The following is a 20579-nucleotide window of genomic DNA, read 5'->3' as shown; positions in this document are numbered from 1 at the left end:
ACAAGGAGTGGTGCAGGAGGCAGCCGGGGCTGCACAGGCGGGTGTTCCCCCAGGGGTCTCCCCATCCTCGGCTCCCCATGAGGAGGATCATCCGCCAGACCCCAAGCTTCCACCTAACATCACTGTCTGTGTTCCCCCGAGCTGATGTTCACCCCTCCTCAGACTGTGCCTCTCCCAAACAGACACCCCCATCCAGGGGTCCTCTGAGCCCCCCACGGACACTTCCCCCCTGTCCCAGGCTCTGTCACCTTCCAAGTCCCCCCCCGCTTCCCCAGTGTCAACCGCCCCCAGTCCAGCCCCTACACCATCTCCCACGCCCAACACTGCACCGTACGGAAGATGCCTCCCTACATGGTCACCTCCTTTGTCTCTCATGCCCCCCACATCACCCCCTATGCCAGAGCCCACCACCACCACCACCACCCCATCCTCCAAGGAGCCCCAGTTGAGAGTGGGTCCCAGGGGCAAAAGATGGCCCGGCGCTGCGGCAGGGTGTCCCCCAGAAGCCATACACCTTCTTGGATGAGAAGCAAGGTGAGTAGCCATGGAATGGGATGCTCTGCCAGGGGTGTTCTGCCCCCAGCACTCCACACCAGAGATGTTGAGTGCTACCTTATGCCGCAGGGGCCGTTTCGGGGTGATTCGTCTGTGCAAGGAGAATGCCACAGGGACGCATTTCATGGCCAAGATTGTGCCCTATGAGGCAGAGCGGAAGCAGAGTGTGCTGCAGGAGTATGAAGTCCTCAAGGCACTGCACCATGAGCGCATCATGGCCCTGCACGAGGCATACATCACCCCTCGCTACCTGGTGCTCATCTGTGAGAACTGTGCCGGCAAGGAGATCCTCTACAGCATCGTGGACAGGTACAGGTGGGCGTGGGCCTGCCGGGGACAGTTGCTGGTACAGGACTGCCCACTGATGCCACTTGCCCCCAGGTTTTCGCTACTCAGAGGATGACGTGGTGAGCTACATACTGCAGCTCCTACAGGGCCTCGAGTACCTGCATGGCCGCCGCATCGTGCACCTCGACATCAAGCCAGACAACATCATCGTCTCGGGCACGAATGCCCTCAAGATCATTGATTTTGGCAGTGCCCAGACCTACAATCCCCTTGTGCTGCGGCAGCTGGGGCGACGTGCTGGCACCCTGGAGTACATGTGTGAGTGGGGCACCAGGGGTGTGGTGGCAGGGGGTTGGGGATGAGGAGAGGGAAGGAACCGGAGCATGCTTGTTCTCAAAGGTGTGTATGTATGCCCATGGACTGGGAGCTTGGGAATTGGGAGGAACTGTGTTCTTGGGGGAGCTGGGAGCTCTGTGAGAGCTGCTGGGGTGGGATCAGTGGAAGAGTTTGGAAGCTGTGGGGCAGTTGGGGTCCCTTTGGAGGTGCTGGGCTCTGTTAGAGTATTGGAATGTCAGAGTAGGGTGAGTGTCAGGGAGGGGTGCTGGAGGGTGTAGTAGTGGGGTGCTGTGGCTGCTGTGGATGCTTGGCTGCTGTGGGTGTTGGGCGTACTGCGTGTGGGTACTGTGGATGCTGGGGATATGGTAACTTCTGTAGGTGCTGAGGATACTGGGGATGCTGTGGGTGCTGGGGCTACTACAGGTTCTGGAGGTGCTGGGAGTGGTGTGGATGCTGGGGCTGGTGTCTCAGTGTATATGACAGACCTGCTTCCCTGCCCACAGCGCCAGAGGTGGTGAAGGGGGACCCGGTGGGCTCCGCAGCAGACGTCTGGGGTGTTGGAGTCCTCACTTACATCATGTAAGAGAAGGGGCCGGGGGATGAGCACCTCGAAGTGTAAGTCAGCCTCATTCAGGGCTTGGTGTCGTGGGGGACACCAAGCTGATTGTGGGCTGAGGGATGCTGTAGCCCAACAGACCCTTCTCAGCTAGACATGGGGATGGAGACACCCTGGGCAGCTGTAGCTGTCCCCAACCAGGGAAGGGGGAGGGAGGGTTATATGCAAGGGGACCTCCCACCACTGTTCCCCAGCCCACACCACCCCCACCACCATCACAGGCTCAGTGGGCGGTCACCATTCTTCGAACTGGACCCCATCGAGACGGAGAACCGCATACTGGCAGGGCGCTTTGATGCCTTCAGGCTGTACCCAAATGTCTCACAGACTGCTGCCCTCTTTATCCGCAAGGTCCTCACTGTCCACCCCTGGTGAGTGCCTGGCCCAGCCAGGGAGGATACGTGGCCCCACACTGTGCCTCTGACCAACCCACATGAGATCCCTCCAGACATCATCAGTGGGACCCTGGAGTCCAGCCCTGCTTCTGGAGAGGTCTGGGATCTCCTAAGCCCAGGGCTCTGGAGCCCATTCCTGCTCTTGGCAGTGGATGTCTGTCCCTGCTGGGATCCCTGAGTCTTGCAGGGCAGGGGCGGTGGCTGGGTTTGGGGGGTGGAGCATCAATAGGCACCTCGAAGTTCCTGACGCAGAGCTGGCTCTGCCCCAGGAGCCGCCCCACGGTGAAGGACTGCTTTGCCAATGCCTGGCTCAGGATGCCTACCTGATGAAGCTGCGCCGCCAGACCCTGACCTTCACCACCAACCGCCTCAAGGAATTTCTGGTGGATCACCAGCGGCGCCGTGGTGAGGCTGTCACCAAGCACAAGGTCTTACTCCGCTCCTACCAGGGCGGACAGCCACCAGGGCCACAGTAGCTGGTGCCTCGGCCACGGCCATGAGGGCCGAGGAGCCAGAGGAACATTCCATGGGCCGCAGTACAGGGCGGCTGAGGAGGAGCCAGGACGCGCTGGGATGAGTCCATGGACCTCATGCGCTGCTGCCAGGGACAATGGTGACCAGCATCATTTTGGCAGTGCTGATGGAGAGGAGGTGCTGCCCCAGCCAGACCAGCAGTGGGGTCCGGCAGTGGGCAGGTGGTTGGAAGCCTTGCTGCAAGGAACAGAGAATGTGGCAGAGGGTCGGGAGAAGAATGGGATGCAGACAGTGGGGCAAGGGAAGCCCCAGGTGGGAGGGGGAGAGCTGCCAGCATGTCAGCCAGCCCTGGCCATGGGGGTCCCATCATCCGTGTGCCTTACACTGCAGCCTGCAGCTGCCCCCGGCCACGGTGTGTGGGTCCCTGTGCTCCCCCTGGTTTGCACACCAGCACCCAAGGACTGAGATTGCTCCTGTGGTTCCTGCAGAGAGGGGCCTGCTCACGCCTCCCTGCCAGCCGGCACAGCTCCAGTCCTTACAGCTGGGAGTGGGGGCTGCCAGCCCCCCACCTTCTACTTTTCCCAGCCCTGGTCCTGGCAAGTGGGTTTGTGGCCCCAGGACCGATGCCGGTGCCTTCCCCCGGGCTGTCAGCTGTGCCCCATGCCAGGGCAGGGGACTGGCAGGCACCCCCTCTTCGCAGGGGGGCACCCAGGTGCCACGCACACCTCCTGCGTCTGCTCAGGCCCATGCTGCTCGTGCTCTGCCCGCCCAGCTCCAGACCTTGCCCTGTGCCCCACTGCCAGCCTGCCCACCTATCCCCAGACTCTTCAACCCCTCCCATTTGATCCTGAGTGCCTTGCCCAGCCCTGTGTCCCCTCCCCACCCCTCCCCAGCTGGTGGCAAGATGCTCCAGCATGGCCTGGGTGCTCTGAGCAGGTGGACGGGGGCAGTGGTTGGGCACTCCCCTTCCAGATGCTGCTGTAGTGATAGGGCTTTATTTATTGACTTTGGGGAGAAGACGTCTGCCTGTTCCCATCCCCATCCCTGTCCCCTCCTCTCTGCTGGGCTCTGGAGTTGCCAATGTCCCCATGGTTTGGAGCAAGCAATGTGCCAGAGCAGCAATAAAGACCCTGAGCAGCATTTCCAGTCTCGGCACCTTGTTGGGGGGGACTGTGGGAGTGAGAAGTGCAGACCCTGGTATCTCGGGAGGTTAAGGTTCCGAGGCCAGGAAGGGTTCCAGGTGGGGCTGGGCTAGGAATGGTATTAGAAACCTGGTGAAGAAGGCAGGGAAGCTGCAAAGTACTGGGATGAGCGCAGGGGAGCTGATTCACATAGCCCTCACGTCATGGAGTGAAAATATGGGGTGTCAGAGGGCCCGACATGTCTGGGACAGTGAGACAGCAGGGACGGGCTCCTGCTGGGGACACGGCGCGTGCTCGTGAGGGATCTCATGCCCGGCTATAAATACCCACTGCCCATATGAGGCCGGGCCGTGCCGGCAGGGGCTGCTCTGGTTACAGCCCGCCGGCTCCCCCGGCTGCCCCTTGCTGCACCCACCGGCCCCTCGGCGCTGTGTCTGCCGCTGTGGGCACGGGCACACGGTTCAGCCTGGTGCCTTGCGGGCTGTCACACGCTCCCCCGACACCCACGCGAGCTCACACGACTGTGCGCGTTGCACACCCGTGTGTCCAAGGGCGTGTCAGAGCCCACAGTGTCCCCTCACCGCACACCGACGCTCTGGGGCACACGCACGGCCACAGCAGCTCCCTTGCACCCTCATGCTGCCCTGCGCAGACCCACACACGGAGCTGCTCTCCGCACACCCGCACGGACCCGCACACTCCCACACGGCCAGCGCTGCTCCCTACACATCCGCACGGCCCCGCACACACACACACGGCCCCGCACACACACACACGGCTCCGCACACACACGCACACACACACACGCACACACACGCACACACACACACGCACACACACGCACACACACGCCCGCACACACACGCCCGCACACACACGCCCGCACACACACGCACACACACACACGCACACACACGCACACACACGCCCGCACACACACGCCCGCACACACACGCCCGCACACACACGCCCGCACACACATGCGCACACACACACACGCACACACACACACGTGCACACACACACACACGCACACGCACACGCACGCACACGCACACACACACACGCACACGCACGCACACGCACACGCACGCACACGCACACGCACGCACACGCACACACACGGCCCCGCACATACACGCACGCACACACACACACACACACACACGCACGCACACACATACACACACCCGCACGCACACACACGCACACACACACACACACACACACACACACACACACACACGCACGCACACACACACGCACACACAGACACGCACACACGCACACACACACCCCCGCACACACACACACACGGCCCCTCACACATCCCCCGCATGGTTCCGCACAGCGGCCGCGGGCGCCCCCTGGCGGTCGCGGGCGGTCCCGCAGCCCCGCCCGGCGCTGACGTGTCGCAGCCACGTGTGCGGAAGCGGCGGCGGGGCCGGGCTGGGGGCGCGGCGTGAGCTGCGGGGCTGGAGGTCGGGGCGGGACCGCCGGAGCGGAGCCGCGATGCCGCTCAAGGCCGTCATCCTTATCGGGGGCCCGCAAAAGGGTAAGTGCGCGGGCCCCGCGGGGCGCCCCCCCGGCTCAGCGCTTTGCCGACCCCGCTCTGCTCCGCAGGGACTCGGTTCCGGCCGCTGTCCTTCGAGGTGCCCAAGCCGCTCTTCCCCGTGGCCGGTGTGCCCATGGTGCAGCACCACATCGAGGCCTGCGCCAAGGTACGGGAGGCCGAGGGGCCGAGGCTGGGGCCGTGGGGCTGAGGGCCACCCTTTCCCCTCTGCTCACTCCCTTCGTCCCTCTCCAGGTGCCCGGCATGAAGGAGATCCTGCTGATGGGCTTCTACCAGCCCCACGAGGCCCTCAGCCGCTTTCTGGTGTCAGCACAGCAAGAGTTCAAGATCCCCATCAGGTGGGCAGAAGCTCTCGCACCCCTGGGGCACACACAGTGGCACAGCCTGGCTCGGCCCCTCACCTGCCTTCCCCAGGTTGGCAGCCCCCAGCTAGCACTCAGGCATTAGGCAGGTGGGCTCTTTCCCATCGTGGGTAGGCACAGCTGGCCTCCTCTGTTAGTTCTATCATCTTTCCTTTGCCTTGGGCCCTGTCCTGGCTGGTTTGTGCTCCAGAGATGCCTCTCTAGCCCAGCTCTAAGCTTCCATGGCCTCCTGTGCAGTGTCCATGTCAGCCCCATTGCTGCATGGCAGGATTATATCTCTCCAGATCCTCCCAACCCTTCCCAGCCTTGGTGCCAGTTGGTACCACCAAGCATCTGTTTCCCTAAGCCCTTGCTTTTCCCTGCTCTGCTCACAGGTATCTTCAGGAGTATGCAGCACTGGGCACAGGTGGTGGCATCTATCACTTCCGAGACCAGATCCTGTCAGGTGGTGCTGAGGCCTTCTTTGTCCTCAATGCAGACGTGTGCTCAGAGTTCCCCTTACAGGAGATGCTGGAGTTCTGGCAGCAGCACGGAGACGTGCACAGCTTTGTCATTCTGGGTACCACAGTGAGTGGCAGTGTTGGGGAGCAGAAGAGCTGCAGTGCTCTGCCATGGGCTTAGAAGCCAGTGGCTCTGGTGGTGGGTGGGTCCTGGGCTGTGAGCTCTGAGTTTCATCTGCTCTGCATCTGCTTGCCCACTGCTCCACCATTCCTTGCATGTCCTTGCTCCATAGGCCAACAGGACACAGGCACTGAATTACGGCTGCATCGTGGCGAACGCGGACACGCAGGAGGTACTGGAGAGCCTTAGGGAGCTGAGCACAGCGTGGGCAGCGGGTGCTGCGCTGCCTGTGTGGGCGCGCGTTCCCAGTGCGACACAGAGGGTGTGACGCTGGGCATGGGGGCTGCGCCCCAGGATTCGCATCTCTTCTCTCGCCTCCAGGTCCAACACTATGTGGAGAAGCCCAGCACGTTTGTCAGTGAGATCATCAACTGCGGCATCTACCTCTTCACACCTGCCATCTTCCAGCATATTGGCGAGGTCTTCCAGAGGAACCAGCAGGAGCTAGCACTGTGAGTGCCTCACTCTGCTCTGCGTCCCTCCCACCCCACTGCTTCCCGGGGCTGCAGCGGCACACTCATCCTCCATTCTTTCTCTATCTTTTCTTCTCCTCTGCCATCACTCACTTGTTTCCTGGTCCTGCACCAGCTGTCCTTACCTTGGGTAAGTCTCCCTCTGTGTCTGCACTGGCTGCTCTCTGGGCCAGACCATTCTTAGTGATAATGCATGCTTCCCTCCTTCCTCCAGGCTGCTCTTTCCTCTGCTCCCCTCCTGGCCAGCTTGAGACTCCCCCTCTCCCTTCCTCTCCTCCCACCCCATTTTCATTCAGCTCTGGACAAGGGGCTGAGCAAGTCTTTCACCTGGGAATGCTCTGCTCCCCTCTCCAGCTTTTTGCGCCAGCCAGCCTGTCACCTATCATCTCTGCCACTAGCAAAGCTAAACTCCAGCTGTGCCAAGCCCTGGATTGGGGGCAGGATCATTCACCCACATGGACTGGGTGCGGCTCTTGCACCATCAGCTTCTGGCTCAGAGCTTATTTTGGATGGCAGAGCCCCATCCCTCTGCTGCTCTGGTGCTCAGTGGAACTGTCCTGGCCTAGCCCCATGGGTGGCACTGTCCCCAGCTTTGGGGAGAAGTGCATGGCTAGGTAGGAATCTGGGTTTATCAGAGCCCCTGGATTTGGGAAGGGTAGCTCTGCCAGGGTCCTTGGCTGAGGCCATAACTGGAGTGGGTGTCTAACAGGACTCTTTCTTGCAGAGAGGAAAGCTCCAATGGCTGGCAGCGTGCAGAAGTGATCCGGCTAGAGCAGGATGTTTTTACAGCACTGGCTGGAAGTGGCAAACTCTATGTCTACAAAACTGATGGCTTCTGGAGCCAGATCAAATCAGCTGGGTAAGGGCTGAAGGTAGAGTTGGTGCAGCAGGAGCATCAAGTGATCCATATGAGGGATGGGAGAGGAGGGTGCTCAGGCAGGACCCTGAGCGTAGGTGGGCGGTGCTGATTTTGGATCTTCCTCCTCTGCCCTGGTAGTGCCAGAGTGACAATAACAATATTTTGCTTTTCCTTCTCCAGCTCTGCTATCTATGCCAGCCGCCTTTACCTGAACCAGTACAGCAAAAGCCACCCAGAGAGACTGGCCCAGAACAAACCTGGAGGCCCTGTCATCCGAGGTACCTTTCTGACTTGCTAATGCCTTTGGGGCTGCCTTGGGAGGCAGTGGGACCCATGAGCAGGATCTCCCTTGATCCAAGAGACAGGTGCTCCTGTGAGCTGCCTTCCCTGACACCACTGCCTTGTGTTACAGGGAATGTGTACATCCACCCGACAGCTTCCATTGACAACACTGCAGTGGTGAGTGCAGGCTGGGGGAGCCCTGAAGCAGGGAGACACTCAGGGGTGCCAAGGGCATCATTGTCCTCCTTGCCCTCATCACCTCCCTCTGTCCTCACAGTTGGGCCCCAATGTCTCCATTGGGGAGGGGGTGACAGTGGGAGCTGGTGTGCGTGTGCGAGAGTCCATTGTCCTGCACGGCGCCTCACTCCACGTAAGTAGGATTTGCCTGAGGGAGTGGGTATCAACCCCCATTCCTTGCAGGGAGGCAGAAGCACCCTGCATCCCCCTTTCCTTCATCCCAGGACCACACCTGTGTCCTCAATACCATTGTGGGCTGGGACAGCACCATTGGGCGCTGGGCCCGGGTTGAAGGAACGCCCAGTGACCCCAACCCCAATGATCCCTATGCCAAGATTGACAGCGAGACCCTTTTCCGGGATGGACGCCTCACACCATCCATCACGATCCTGGGTACGTCCCTGCTGCACCAAATGGCCCTGGCCCTGCTCAGCGAGGCAGTCTCTCCCCGCCTGCTAACCCCCTTGCATTCTCCCTGCAGGCTGCAGTGTCACCATCCCTGCTGAGGTCGTTATTCTCAACTCCATTGTCCTTCCTCACAAGGAGCTGAGCCGCAGCTACAAAAACCAGATTATCCTGTGAGTCAGGGGCCAGCACCAGCCACCCACTCCCTGCTGTGCCCCACAACAAGAGCCTGTGCCCTCTTGGGAGGTTCCCAGTACCCCCAAAGGAGTAGGTACAGGCCAGGAGCCCTGCAAGTGCCTGACTACTGCTCCAGACAGACATTAAAGCTGGTGAGCATCAGCCTTGCGTGCTGCTTCTCTTGCAGCCCAGGGACCAGCCCCGGGCCAGGGTGGAGGCTTCAGGGACAGCATGTGACCCTGGCACCAGCCTGCCTACCTGTGCAGGGAGCACTTGCTGCCTGCAGTGTTGTGGATCCAGTTTTGGGTGTTTCTCCACCAAAGGGCACTAACAGCACCACATTGCCACTCCTCACCAGGCTCTCCCTGCATCGTTTGCTGTCTGCATCTCCCTGGAAGGTCTTGGCCCATCTTAGAGACCAAGGAGCTTTGAATGGGCTTGTCCTGTGTAGGCAGCTTACCCCACAGGAGCCAATTGGGAGCTTCCTGTGATTTCATCAGTGTGATTGCAACTGCCTGAGCTGGGCTCCTGTCTACTACTGGGAAAACAGTGCCAAGCTGTCCTAAGGGTACTGGCACACAAGGGCTGGGTTAGACTGGCAGGCTGCTGGCCCTGGAGGGAACTGCAAGAGCACCCCTTCCCCTAGCACAACCTCTTCCCCCATGGGCTCAGCGCAAGCCAGAAGAGCTGCCAGCCTTGCCAGGCCTGCTTCTGTCAGGTTGAGACCTGTGCCTGCTGCCTAGGCAGGGCTCAGAGTGATGGCAGCAAGCCTCTGCACCCTGGTGGGCCAAGAGTCTCCTTCACACCAGCATGGCTGGAGGTTGGGGGCTCACTGCATGTCTCCCTCTTGCACTAGCCACATTCACAGGGCACCAGAGCAATCAACTTACATGTGCGCAGGTGCCATAGATGTAGCACCTCGCTTTGTCTCAAAAATCTGATTTTATTGAAGCACAGGCTCCCTACTGTAACCAACACTGCCCTTTATCCATTTACCCCCATTTTTGAGCTCTGTGCTAAAGCCCTGCACTCCACTGAGCACCCCATCATGCCTCTCACCTTCAGTGAGACACCACATTAGATATTCTCCATTCATCCAGTACCACCCCAGCTCAATGGATTTGCAGTAAATCCTTGCTCCCAGCCCTGTGCCTTCCTGTGCCAGTTCTGCTGTGGTCCTGGGTGGGGATTAGCTGTTCCCTGGCTTTAAGCACATTAAACTCCTTCAGTTTTGCCTCTGCCTTGGATATGTTAATTTTCTTGCCCTCTGGTGTACACTCCTGCGCTGGGGAAAACTGAGGCAAAGTACTTGCTTTCAGGATTGTACATGAATTTTCTCCCATGTTCCACATCTGGTCCGGCTTTTAGTAGGGACAAAGGTTTATCAGCTGCTGGATGTGACCCTGGGGCAGTTCTCAGCCCTGTTGTGTAATGACCCTTTCTCTAAGTTCCCCCTTGCACAGAGCTGTCTGGGAGATGAGCCCTTCCTAGGATCTTGCTCCATTACAGCATCATTCTGCTTTCCTGTCTTGGAGGGAAAGAGCTGTACATTCCAGTGCTGCTTGGGCTTTACAGCTCTAGCACCAGGGCTGGAGGAGAGGAAGGGGTTAAAGGGGCCTCCACTGAGGCGCTAGGAAGTCTGGAAACACTTTAAGGTTGTTCTGCCCTGAGCAGGACAGCTCCAATTACTTGAGGCCAACATCTGAGCTCAAAGAGGGGCCTCCCACATCCTGGGCTGCAGGGCAGGAGAGGAAGGATTCAGCTCAGGTGGAAGGAGGCCTTGTCTGCCTTCCCAAAATAGGCATTGCTTACACCTGTGCTGACTGTACAGCTCTTGTGGACTGCCCAGCCAGGCTCCATCATGCCCGTGATCCCTAACCCCTGGCACCTGGCAGCAGCAGGGAGGGACAGACAGCAGCCACAGCCAGGGGTGTTTTGCTGCAAACATTTAATAGAAACTTGACAAAGTACAGCACTGGGGTAGCATCCCTGCCACCACGGCTGGGCAGAGCCAGCTCTGCTCCCCAGCCCCGAGGGAAGCACCGCAGGGAAGCAGAGCAGAGCTTCGAGCTCAGCACTGCCACCCCACAGGCAGCCTGGTGCTGCAGGCTTTGGTTCTCCTCCAGTGCCAGCTCCATGTCCCCAGGGAACCACTGGTGCAGGCTACACCGGAGAAGGGAAGAACCGGCCCACCTTCCTCGGGGCTGGCCCCTGCCTGCGTGGGGAGAGATGAGTCAGGGGTGCAAAGCGAGCTCCCCTGGGCTCCCACCCACCCCCGGCAGCACTCACGGGGGCCGGGTGGCCGTGCCCACGCAGCTTCGCAGGGTGCTGGGGAGGCAGCAGGTACCGGCTGGGCTCAGCTGGCCTGGCTTGGGTTCCGGAGAGACAATGGGGTGGAAGAACAGCTCTGCAGGACGGAGTGGGGACAGCTATCAAACCCCAGCCATGGACAACCAGGACCCTTCAAAGAAGCCACAAGGCCAGGGCAGGAGGGGCTGGGGCTCTTGTGCCTCACCACGTTCAACCCCTGGGGCTGGTGTCAGCACAAGGTTGTCCTGCTCTGTCCCCACAAAGCCTCTCCAGAAGTCAGGTGGCAGCGAGAGGAGACGAGCCACCACCTGGGCAGAGAGGGATGTAGGACAGGGATGCTGGCAGTGCCCAGGGTACACCCCACACCTCAAGGACCCCTCACCTTGCACTGCCGCGGTGTGTCCTCCATGATGGCGAGTGGTGTGGGGTTGGCTGAGCTGTGTCCTACCAGTGTAGGGCCAAACACACGGGACAGGTTGAGCACGTCCATCTTGCAGTCGGGGCTGCGCGATACCCTGCAAGTGGGGACAGAGGGTGTGAGCATGCTGCCCAGCCAAGCGGCCCCTCATCCACAGCTTCTCTGCTCTGGGGCATGAAACTTGGGTGAGGGGCAGAGAGCCAGAAGATGAGGACAGAACTCACACCAGGATGATCCACTCACTTGAGCAGGTGCAGCATGAGAAAGGCCAGGGTGTCCCTGTTGGCTGGGGGCAGCTTGCTCACCATGTGCCGCAGGGCTGTGTCACAGGCAGCATCATCCAGGATGTCTGTGGTGGCACCAGGGATCACTGTTAGAAGCAGCCTCTTCTTCTCTCATGTCCCACCTTGGGACCCCTGCTCACCAGCAGCACTCAGGAAGGCAGGGTGGAGGCTGAAGGTAACCAGTGGTTCCTTGAGGCCCCGCAGAAAGTCCTTGAGCACACCACACACCACGTGGATGTCAGTCACACTGCTGAGGGCGGGCAGCGCACCCCCAGCCCGCAGCAGCCTCCTCTTCCACTCCCGCACCAGCTGCTCCGCACCCGGCACCCGGTACAGCCCTGTCTGGGGCACAGGGAGAGAGGCTCAGCCCCATAGGAACCACAGCATCAACCACCTCCACCATCCTAGCCCCTACCTCTGTCAAGCCTCGAGTCTCCACCTCGGTCACACACTGAACCACCAGCAGGGGCACCAGGGGCCTCGTGGAGGGGGCAAAGTCAGCCAGCACACCCTGGGGAGGAAAACGTTGACCCACTCTGTGCCCACCACCCAGCCCTGCAGTCAGGGTGGGCAGAGGCCCAGCATCCTGGGGCTGATAGCCCCAAAGCCCCATGGGGACATGGAGCAGCCCCCATGCACTGTTGTGCCCCCTCACCTCACGGGGCCAGGTGTGGTGGCGAGGCCGGGGTGCACAAGGGTTGGGGCACTGCTCCCGACACTTGGTGTGCAGCAGCAGCTGGCACTGACAGCACTTGATGGCAGTCTTCCCAAAGCGGATGCGGGAGCCACAGACACCACATGGCTCAGGGCGGATCACCTGGAGAGGACAGCAGGGTAAGGGGCCCCCCTTCTTGCAGATACTCAGTACCACTCCTTTATCTTCTCTCAGCCAGCCCCCACTGCCTCCCATCCATTCCCCCTGGAAGCAGAGCTAAAGGGATAGGGGATAGAGGAGAGCCTTGCCCCCCACACACCACGACCCTCTCCCCTTGCCTGCCACCCAGGATGAGAGAGGCTGGGACTCAAACCGTTTTGGATGTGAACTGGTGCTGGACTGGTGGGAGGCTCTGTGGAGGTGACGGGAGGGGGGCTGGTGCTGGCTGCCCCACTGAGCTACCCTCAGTGTGGCTCTCCTGCCCCGGGGCACGGCAGCCATGAGCTTCACTGGTGCTGCATGCCGTGGTCAGCTCTTCAGAGGCAGTAGGTAGTGGAGGGAGACCTGAAAGGCAAACCATCCCATCTACCAGCTGGCATGTGGGGAGGCTTTTCAGCTCTCAGGGAACCTCTGCATGGGATAGTGGCATTTGGCATGTCCAGAGGACCCCAGAACCTCCATGGTGGGGATAAGCATCCCCCAGCAAATCCCCTCCCTCCCATGTGACAGCAGCATCCTGAGGCTAGTCCCCTGTCACCCACCAACCCTCTCCTCAGCCCTTCTCATGACCTGCACACATGGAGACACGATGTCCCTGGCAAGACCGGCGGCGTGGGACCAAAGCAGTGGGCAGGAGGCTTCCAGCAGGGCCTGGGACCTCAGCAGGAGGAGGCATAGAGGGGACACTTGCCTGTCAAGATAGGAGGCAATGAGAAGGTGCCTGTCCGCAGCCCCACAGTTCTCCAACATCTCCCTCATGATCTCTGCTCCACCCAATCCACATCCCTGTGGTCCTCCAGAGCCAGGGATGCTGTCCCCACTGGGACTAGGGTGATACACCAGACCCCACAGAACCCACAGGCTGCAGCACTGGGACAGTCCATGCACCCCATCCCTGCCCAGGGCACGCTGAGGTCCCTACTCACAGCATTATGGGGTACCACAGAAGAACGGTGCCGCTTTGCCATCACAACAGGGCCAATCTGAGGGGCCAGGGACACATGCTAGAAACAGAGAAAACAGTGTGAAGAGCAGGCAGAGACCCCTCCCTGACTTTGCCCCACACACCAGATTACTCAAGTCAAGTGGCCCCCAGCCCAAAAAAAAGTCCCAGTCTCATGTCACCCCCCCCAGCATTGCCTGCCCCACACCAGGCACCTTGGGGACTCAGGGGGGCTCAGGCCCCCCTCTGGGTTGGAGCCAGCCCTGGGGCTGGGGGAGGCCAGGCCAGGCCTGCAATGCAGAGGTGCAAGCGGAGCAGGGTGCGGGATGCCCACATATGGGGATGAATTATTGAGGAGCCCAGCTGGGCCACAGTGGAGCATAATGGAGTTTCTATTGATCGCGGGAGGTTTGCCGAGAGACGATGCTCCCAGCCCAGCATCAATAAATTAAACCCCCTGCCAGGCTCCTTGCAGCCTCTTGTGCTGGGATGGATAAGTATCTGGGTGCCCTCACCTCTCATGGCCCAGGGCCAGCACCCCAATCTGGGCTGCACATGAGGATCTGAGTGGGCAGAGGGACCCAAGGGCACATTACCTTGGGATCAGAGCTGGGCGATCCTTACCCACAGAGGGGCACAGACCCCACCTCAACACCAGCCCCCGGGGCTCCCAGAATTTCCTTCATACCTGCCTCTCCGGGGCTTTGCGCTTCAGGGTCCGCACCACCGTCATATCAACATCCTGAAAGGCAGCAAGGAGTCTAGGGGCTGGCAGGGCCAGGGACAACCCCAACATTCATCTCTGGCTCTGACAGCAGCCCACCCCTAACCACAGACATGCAAAGGGGCTGCAAAAACACCCCCTCACTGCTGGGGTAACCCCAAGAGTCACAGCAGGACACTCCTTACCACATCGTCCTCGGTGCGGTCATAGCTGATATCTGAGTGGGACAAGAGGGACTGGCACGACTCGTCCACTGCAGATGACCTGCAGAGTGAGCTCAGCTGGAGCAATTCCCCCCTCAGCCAGCACCTACTCATACAGCTGCTCCTGGGAGCTCATGGCTGATGCCCCTGCAGAGCCCAAGCATCCCCATGCCCAACCAGCCCCTCAAGGTGAGCAGCAGTGAGGGGGAGAGGGGCACAGCCAAGCCCAGGGCTGCGGTCTGCCAGCCCTGCTCACCTCCTGCCCGGTGCCAGGGTCGTCCCGAGGCGCCGGCCGGCCAGGGCGCTGAGAACAGAGCACTGCTTCCTGCTCAGCATTTCATTGCCCCATGGCTCCCGCATCAGAGACTCAAAGACCAGCTGAAGTTTGCGCTCCTGTAAGTGAAAGAGGGTGGTGGTGAGAGGGCTGGGGTCCCCGCAGCCAGCCCTGCAGGGTACCCCTGTGGCCAGCCCCCTGACCTGCTTCTCCAGCTCAGCCTCTGCCCGGTGCCGCTTCTTCATCTCCACCTCCACCTGGTTTCGGGCATGCTTGAGCTTCACCTCCAGCGCTGCCCGCTCGGCCTCCACACGGGCCAGCTTCTCGCGGGCACGACGCCCGTCCTGCTCCAGCCGGCAGCATCTCTGGCGTGTTGACTCGAAGCACCGAGCGATCCGGATGTAGTCTGGGGGCAAAACCAGCGGGTGGCCAGCCGGGAGCGGGGCAAGCTTCCCCAAACCTCGACGGAGACAGGGGTTCCGGGGTGCCCTGGGCCGAGGGGCTGCACACACCCACCTTCCTCCACGCTGCCGCCGAGCTCCAGCAGCTGCAGCCCCTGCTCCAGCCGGGCCAGGAGCCGCCCGCAGCGCTGCCGCAGCATCCCGCCGCCCGGGACAGGAACCCCGCAGTCAGGCAGCACAGCACCCCTTCCCCCGGATCCACCCGCAGCTTCTGCACCACGCTCTCCTCCGACCACCGGGTTGGGCCCTGCGCCCCGGGACGGCGCAGGCTCAGGGGGCGAGGGGCCCTCCCGGCCGGCCTATGTGGGCCGGGGGCCGGGGTGGAGCCCGGCCCGGCTCCGCCTCCGCCTCCCGCCGCCACCGAGCCCGACCCGCCGTCCCGGCTGCTGCCGGCGAGGGGGAATGTTCCCGGGATCTCTAGGCGTGGAATGCCCCGGGGTGGCTGCAGGGGTGCGGAGCAGGATGAAGGTTGCCTTTGGGGGCGGAGGATGCCCAGGCACTGGATGTACCTAATGAGAGCACTTGAGCAGTGCAGGGTCAGTGGGTGCGGGCTGCTCGGGGGTGCAGGGCCGTCGGCGGGAGCACTGGGCGCGGGGGACATCGGGGGGTGTGCAGGGATGCAGGAAGGGGCACGGCTTCCCCAGCCCCGCATCCCGGGAGGGGCGCGGATGGGGGCGGAGGAGCCGGAGGAGCCGCTGCCTCTGTCCGGTGTCCCCCAGCACTGTGCCCCGCATGGAAAGCGGCGGGCGGGGGCGGCGAGGATCCCCCGCACCGGGTCTCCCGGCCGGGTCCGTGTCCTGCAGATGGAGCCACCTTCCCGCCGCAAAGCCCCGCCGCTGCCCGCGCTGCCCGTGCTGTGCCCCCGGGTCCCCTGCGCGGGGACTCCCCGGGGCAGCCCCCCGCCCCGCACCCCCTCTCTGCCGCAGCCCCCGGGTCCTGGCGGCCCTGCGTTCTCGTGGGAGGGTCCAGGCAGAGTGCGGGGGGCGCCGACGAAAGGCAGTTCCCCCTGCCCAGTGCCTGTCCCGACCTGCTGCGAATACCAGGAATAGCAGCGGGGCTGGCGGCAGGGCTGGGCGTGCAAGCCCCTGCACACACATACACACACACACAAACACCTCGCAGGCTCCTCGCCTGCCTTCACACCTCCGCGGCTGCCTCTGAACAGCAGAAGGGGTTTTACATCCTGTGGACATGTGGCAGCAGGTCCACCCCAACACCCCGGTGCCTCTCAAGGAATGGCTGTGGATTCAATAGGCTCCTCTCTCTGTGTCAGTCCCTCATTGGGCCCAGACAATGACAAGAAAGGGGCATGGGGGAGCACTACCACATCCCAGGGATGTGTCTTGGGCACATGGGGACAAAATAGCCAGGGTCCAGAGAATAGCTATAGGGTCCAGGCAACATGGACCCCCCCCTCAAGGGCTGAACCTCATCAGCATTCACAAGCGGGGCTGTGTGATGCCGGGGACGCTGGCAAGAATGCTGCCTGATGGGTGCTGCTGCCTGGGCCCCAGGCAGTCCCAAGGCAGGGTCCCTCTTTGGGACAGAGCCCATCTACCCAAAGGGATGGGCTGGAAGCACCTTGGCAAGGCTTTGCTGCACACCATGCCAGCACACGGGAAGCAGAGGGTGTTTCTCAGAGAAGCTCCTTCCTTCCAAGGTTGAATATGAGTCAGGTTTTGGAGCAACTTTAATTACTGCTGGATCGATAGGCTCAGCATGGCCAAGCAAAATCCAATTGCAGCCCCGGGGGCATTCCTGCTCAGCCCTCCCCTGCCTGCCCAGCCCTCCCTGCCTGCCTCTGGGGAGGCACATGCTCCCTGGCTGTGGATGGCCCCCAACCCCACTGGCCTAGCACCCACCCATGAGGTTAGACCCCATCCTGCACATGGAGCCAGCACCCCACCTGCTCAGGTCTGGTAGGGGACATGCATTTCTGGGTCAGGAGATGGAGATGCCCCAGCCCTGCCAGCACTGCCTGGGGGAACCCACACACCCCTGAGCCCCTTTCCACACCACGCATGGAGCAGGTCTGTGGTCTCCAGACCCACCTTGCACTCTGGGTACAAGTCTGGAAGCCCCCAGAAGGTCAGAGCAGCCTTGGCAGTATGCAGACAGCCCCTCTTATGCCCAGGGATGGGAGGGGGGCACTTGCCACCCACTCTGTGTCCCCACCACTGCCTGTTCCCCCCTCCCAAGCCACCCTGGCTTGGCCAGGCACTGCATAAATAGCTGTTTGTGTCTCTGCTCGGCCTCTGCGTGGGAAATAATATCGGCTGATGGAACATAATGCCCTGCTTCACATGTTCAATTTTATCATTTTCCGAGGCAGGCAATCTTCGTTTAAAGCTGAATGGGCTGGGGAATGTTAATGAAGCGCCGGCGCTGCTCTGCACCGCGCTTTATCTCTTCGAGAATAATTTGGGTGAGCTCGGAAATAGAGTTCCCAGTCCCAATTCAAGTGGCGGCAGCACCGCATGCCGATAAAAGTGTAATTCCTGGCCAGCGCATGGCCCTGAATACATGACAACTTAACTCTTGGAGCCCCGCTGGGATGGTGCTGCCTGCATCTGCCTGCTTTGGGCCTGTCTGACCTGCATGCCCAGCACCAGCCTGGGTGCTCAGCCCAGGCAGGATAGGGTCTGTGACTCCCACTCACCCCAGCCACAGAGCAAAATGTGCGGGCCAGGGAAGAGAGATAAGAGGGCAGGAGCAGAGCTGGAGGAAATCAGTCTTCCTGGACAGACAGGACCCCACAGGCAGATCTTCGTCAGTGCCAGTCTGCTGGGGGCTTTACTGGAAGAGGGATGCCCCAGATCCAGGGATGACCATGCACTGGGATCAGGGAGGAATGAGGAGAGTGAAGGGAGTAGGGGCAGGGCTGGAGAACCAGGCAGGAGGGAGAGAGAAGGGGAGATAGGTTCAAGAAAGAATCCCATCCCAGACAAACTGGCAGAGCTGGGCAGGTGTTTGCAGGCCTAGGCACACAGCTGAGTGAGGGACTCTGCCAGGAAGGGCCCTAGGCCCTGGTGATGACTGAGGGGAGCAAGGAGAATTTGTAGGAGGTGTTTGTTGGTCCTGGAAGGAGAAATTCAGGTTAGCAGGAGTAGGCAGCTTTAGCCCCAAGGGGAAGGCCTTAGGTGGTCTGCCTGGTCTCGATCTGAGCCTAGCCATGTTCTGTCTCCAGTTCCCACCAGCCAGTGGCAGTTCCAGTCTCTAGTTCTCCCTTGCAGCAGGTCCCTGTGCAGGGTGACCCTGGGGTCCTGCCTGACCCTCACCATACTGCACCCAGCTCCCATGGGTCCCAGAAGCAGTAGATGGGCAGCACAACACCCTCAGAGTGATGGTCCCTCATGTCCTGGACCACCCCACTCCAAAGATGCTGAGAAGGGGGCACCTTGGCCTAGCGAGGGGTCAGCAGAACCACTTGGGCACCAGCCTGGGCCGCCTCCGGTGGGGCAGTAACAGACCCTTTCCCTGGGAATGCGTGGGGCGGGCAGGTTTCCAGCACCGTTAATCAGGGCTGCAAGAGCTGGGATTAATGTGCACTTCAAGGCTCTCCAGTCCCAGCTGTGATCCAGCCCTCTGCTCTCAGCCAGAGCCGCCTCCACGCGCTGAATTATCAGCCTGAGTAATTAAGTGGAGAGCTTTGTTTTAATGCAGACATCTGATGCCTTCGCACCGAGGAGCACAACAACTGTCGCGGGTGTTTATGCTCCGTGCAACACATCTGGCTCACAGGGAGAGAATCCATCTCCACCACTGCGTAAGATTAAAGGGAATGCAGCCTGGGTGCTGAGAGAGGAGGGACAGCTCAGCCGCCAGCATGGTGGGCAGGACCCATCCCGGAACATCACCTCACCAGGTCCTTGCATCCCACCAGGAAGACTCTGGTCCAGGACTGCCTGGCAAAGCACCTGTCACCTCCACTCCTCAGCACACAAGGCAGCACAACACATTGCGAGATGAGGGATAATTACAAGCTTGGAGATAAATGGAAATAGGGCAAAATAAAACACGGGTTTATCAGAAGTAGATGGTGCCTGGCTCACCTGATACCTGCTGCTGATAAGAGAGCTGGTTATGCGGGGAGGAGGGATGCAGATCTCAAAGCAGCAGCTGTGCCATGCAGAAAATTGTTGCTTTGCACAGATTAGGGGATTAGCACCGGTGCAAGGAGCTGGAAAGAGGCTGGTGCGGGAAGTAGCTAGACTGCAGGGAGAGGGAAGATAGCATATAGGGGAAAGCATCCTGCTGGGACCACTATGGATGCGCCTCATTTAATAGCTTCCTCTGTTGCCCGAAAAGTGGGGGCTGTGGGGAAATCTGCTGATGCCACACAAACACAGATCTTTTCTCTCTGCTTGGCCCCATAACAATTGTGCTTTGATCATCACACCCACCTGGGATGCCCGAATAGTCTCATGGATTTAGTGGTTTTCTTCTGGGGCAGCTTGGCTGGCCGGGCATCAAAGGGGAGCTGTGCCATCACGAAGGAAGCTTCTCCCCCAGCTTCCTCCAGGATCTCACAGCACCCAACACTTTGTGGGTGCTGACAGCAGAAGGATTCCCTCACTCACTGCCTCGTGGCAGGGCTATTTCCATCAGAGAGCCTGCCATCACCTCCAGCACCTCCAGCCCCTGTCTGCTTGGCACTGCTGGACAGGGAAAGAGGCTGTAGGGGAAAGAAAGAGGGACTCCTCAGTCAGGGGAAAAGAGACTCCAGCTGGGAGTGTAACTGCTGCATGTGGTGCTCCCAGTGTGAACATCAAAGGAACCCCACTGGGAAAAAACTGTTTTCAAGGAGAAACACTCCAGGCGGTTTCCAGCAAAAAGCACGTTCTGGGCTGCTCCCCCATTGAGCCAAAAATGTCAAAATTTGGCAGGGGACCTCTGACCCTGTACTGATCTGGTCGAGGAGCAAATGCCATTGCAGTTGAACAAAGCTGCCTTCCCGAGGCTCATCTGGCTCCCTGTGGTGTCGAGCAGCTGGGGCTGACACAGCTCTGCTGCCCAGCAGGGCTGCTGGTGGGAACCACGTGCTGGGAGATGCTGTGCCTGGACATAGGGACACTCGAGAGGCTTTGGCAAAATCTGGTGACAAAAACAGAGCAAGGGGAGTTTGGAGGAGTGGCACAAAACCATCCAGCTCTCTGGCAGCCTGGGGTAATTTGAGGCTGGGAAATGTGAGCTGAAGCAGCAGGGGCCACACAGCCACCTCCGGGCAAGCAGGCTGATTTATTGCCTGCATGAGCCGAAACTGCAGCCCATGCTGGGCTGAGAGGCAGGACCA

At 60.6% G+C, this 20579-nt stretch overlaps 3 protein-coding genes across 5 annotated transcripts in view; 2 read left to right on the top strand and 1 right to left on the bottom strand.

Annotated features, from left to right (window-relative positions):
* SPEG (striated muscle enriched protein kinase) overlaps nt 1-3803 on the top strand; it is a 38419-nt gene extending 34616 nt beyond the window's left edge. Inside the window, 10 exon segments of the mRNA XM_032692774.1 lie at nt 3-329; nt 332-372; nt 374-456; nt 458-538; nt 625-865; nt 939-1161; nt 1683-1758; nt 2017-2166; nt 2460-2497; nt 2500-3803. Of these exon segments, the coding sequence (XP_032548665.1) occupies nt 3-329; nt 332-372; nt 374-456; nt 458-538; nt 625-865; nt 939-1161; nt 1683-1758; nt 2017-2166; nt 2460-2497; nt 2500-2666 (1427 nt within the window). The 3' untranslated portion in view covers nt 2667-3803.
* Nucleotides 3804-5168: 1365 nt separating this feature from the next.
* On the top strand, nt 5169-10036 carry GMPPA (GDP-mannose pyrophosphorylase A). 3 transcript variants are annotated; one of them, XM_032692770.1, is made up of 13 exons: nt 5169-5361; nt 5430-5527; nt 5614-5717; nt 6116-6308; nt 6475-6534; nt 6684-6814; nt 6951-6965; nt 7560-7694; nt 7875-7972; nt 8107-8153; nt 8254-8346; nt 8438-8606; nt 8695-10036. In XM_032692770.1, exons 1-13 carry the CDS (start codon nt 5319-5321, stop codon nt 8793-8795), a joined length of 1287 nt encoding a protein of 428 aa, XP_032548661.1. In that variant the 5' UTR covers nt 5169-5318; the 3' UTR covers nt 8796-10036. The 3 variants fall into 3 exon arrangements, with proteins under 3 accessions (XP_032548661.1, XP_032548663.1, XP_032548662.1); XM_032692772.1 differs by lacking the exon at nt 5430-5527 and having other exon boundaries at nt 5171-5361; XM_032692771.1 differs by lacking the exon at nt 6951-6965 and having other exon boundaries at nt 5173-5361.
* A 689-nt stretch (nt 10037-10725) lies between these two features.
* On the bottom strand, nt 10726-15426 carry RACGAP1 (Rac GTPase activating protein 1). Its single transcript, XM_032694017.1, has 16 exons — nt 15342-15426; nt 15029-15231; nt 14808-14944; nt 14534-14612; nt 14313-14366; nt 13608-13685; nt 13252-13372; nt 12836-13026; nt 12463-12624; nt 12223-12318; nt 11948-12149; nt 11767-11872; nt 11488-11620; nt 11311-11413; nt 11085-11202; nt 10726-11010 (listed from the first exon to the last, which is right to left on the bottom strand). Exons 1-16 carry the CDS (start codon nt 15424-15426, stop codon nt 10959-10961), a joined length of 1920 nt encoding a protein of 639 aa, XP_032549908.1. The 3' UTR covers nt 10726-10958.
* Between the last annotated feature and the right edge of the window lie 5153 nt (nt 15427-20579).

The sequence above is a fragment of the Chiroxiphia lanceolata genome, chromosome 7 (genome assembly GCF_009829145.1).
Source record: "Chiroxiphia lanceolata isolate bChiLan1 chromosome 7, bChiLan1.pri, whole genome shotgun sequence".
Taxonomy (NCBI): domain Eukaryota; kingdom Metazoa; phylum Chordata; class Aves; order Passeriformes; family Pipridae; genus Chiroxiphia; species Chiroxiphia lanceolata.
This window is presented reverse-complemented; position numbering and strand designations above follow the sequence as displayed.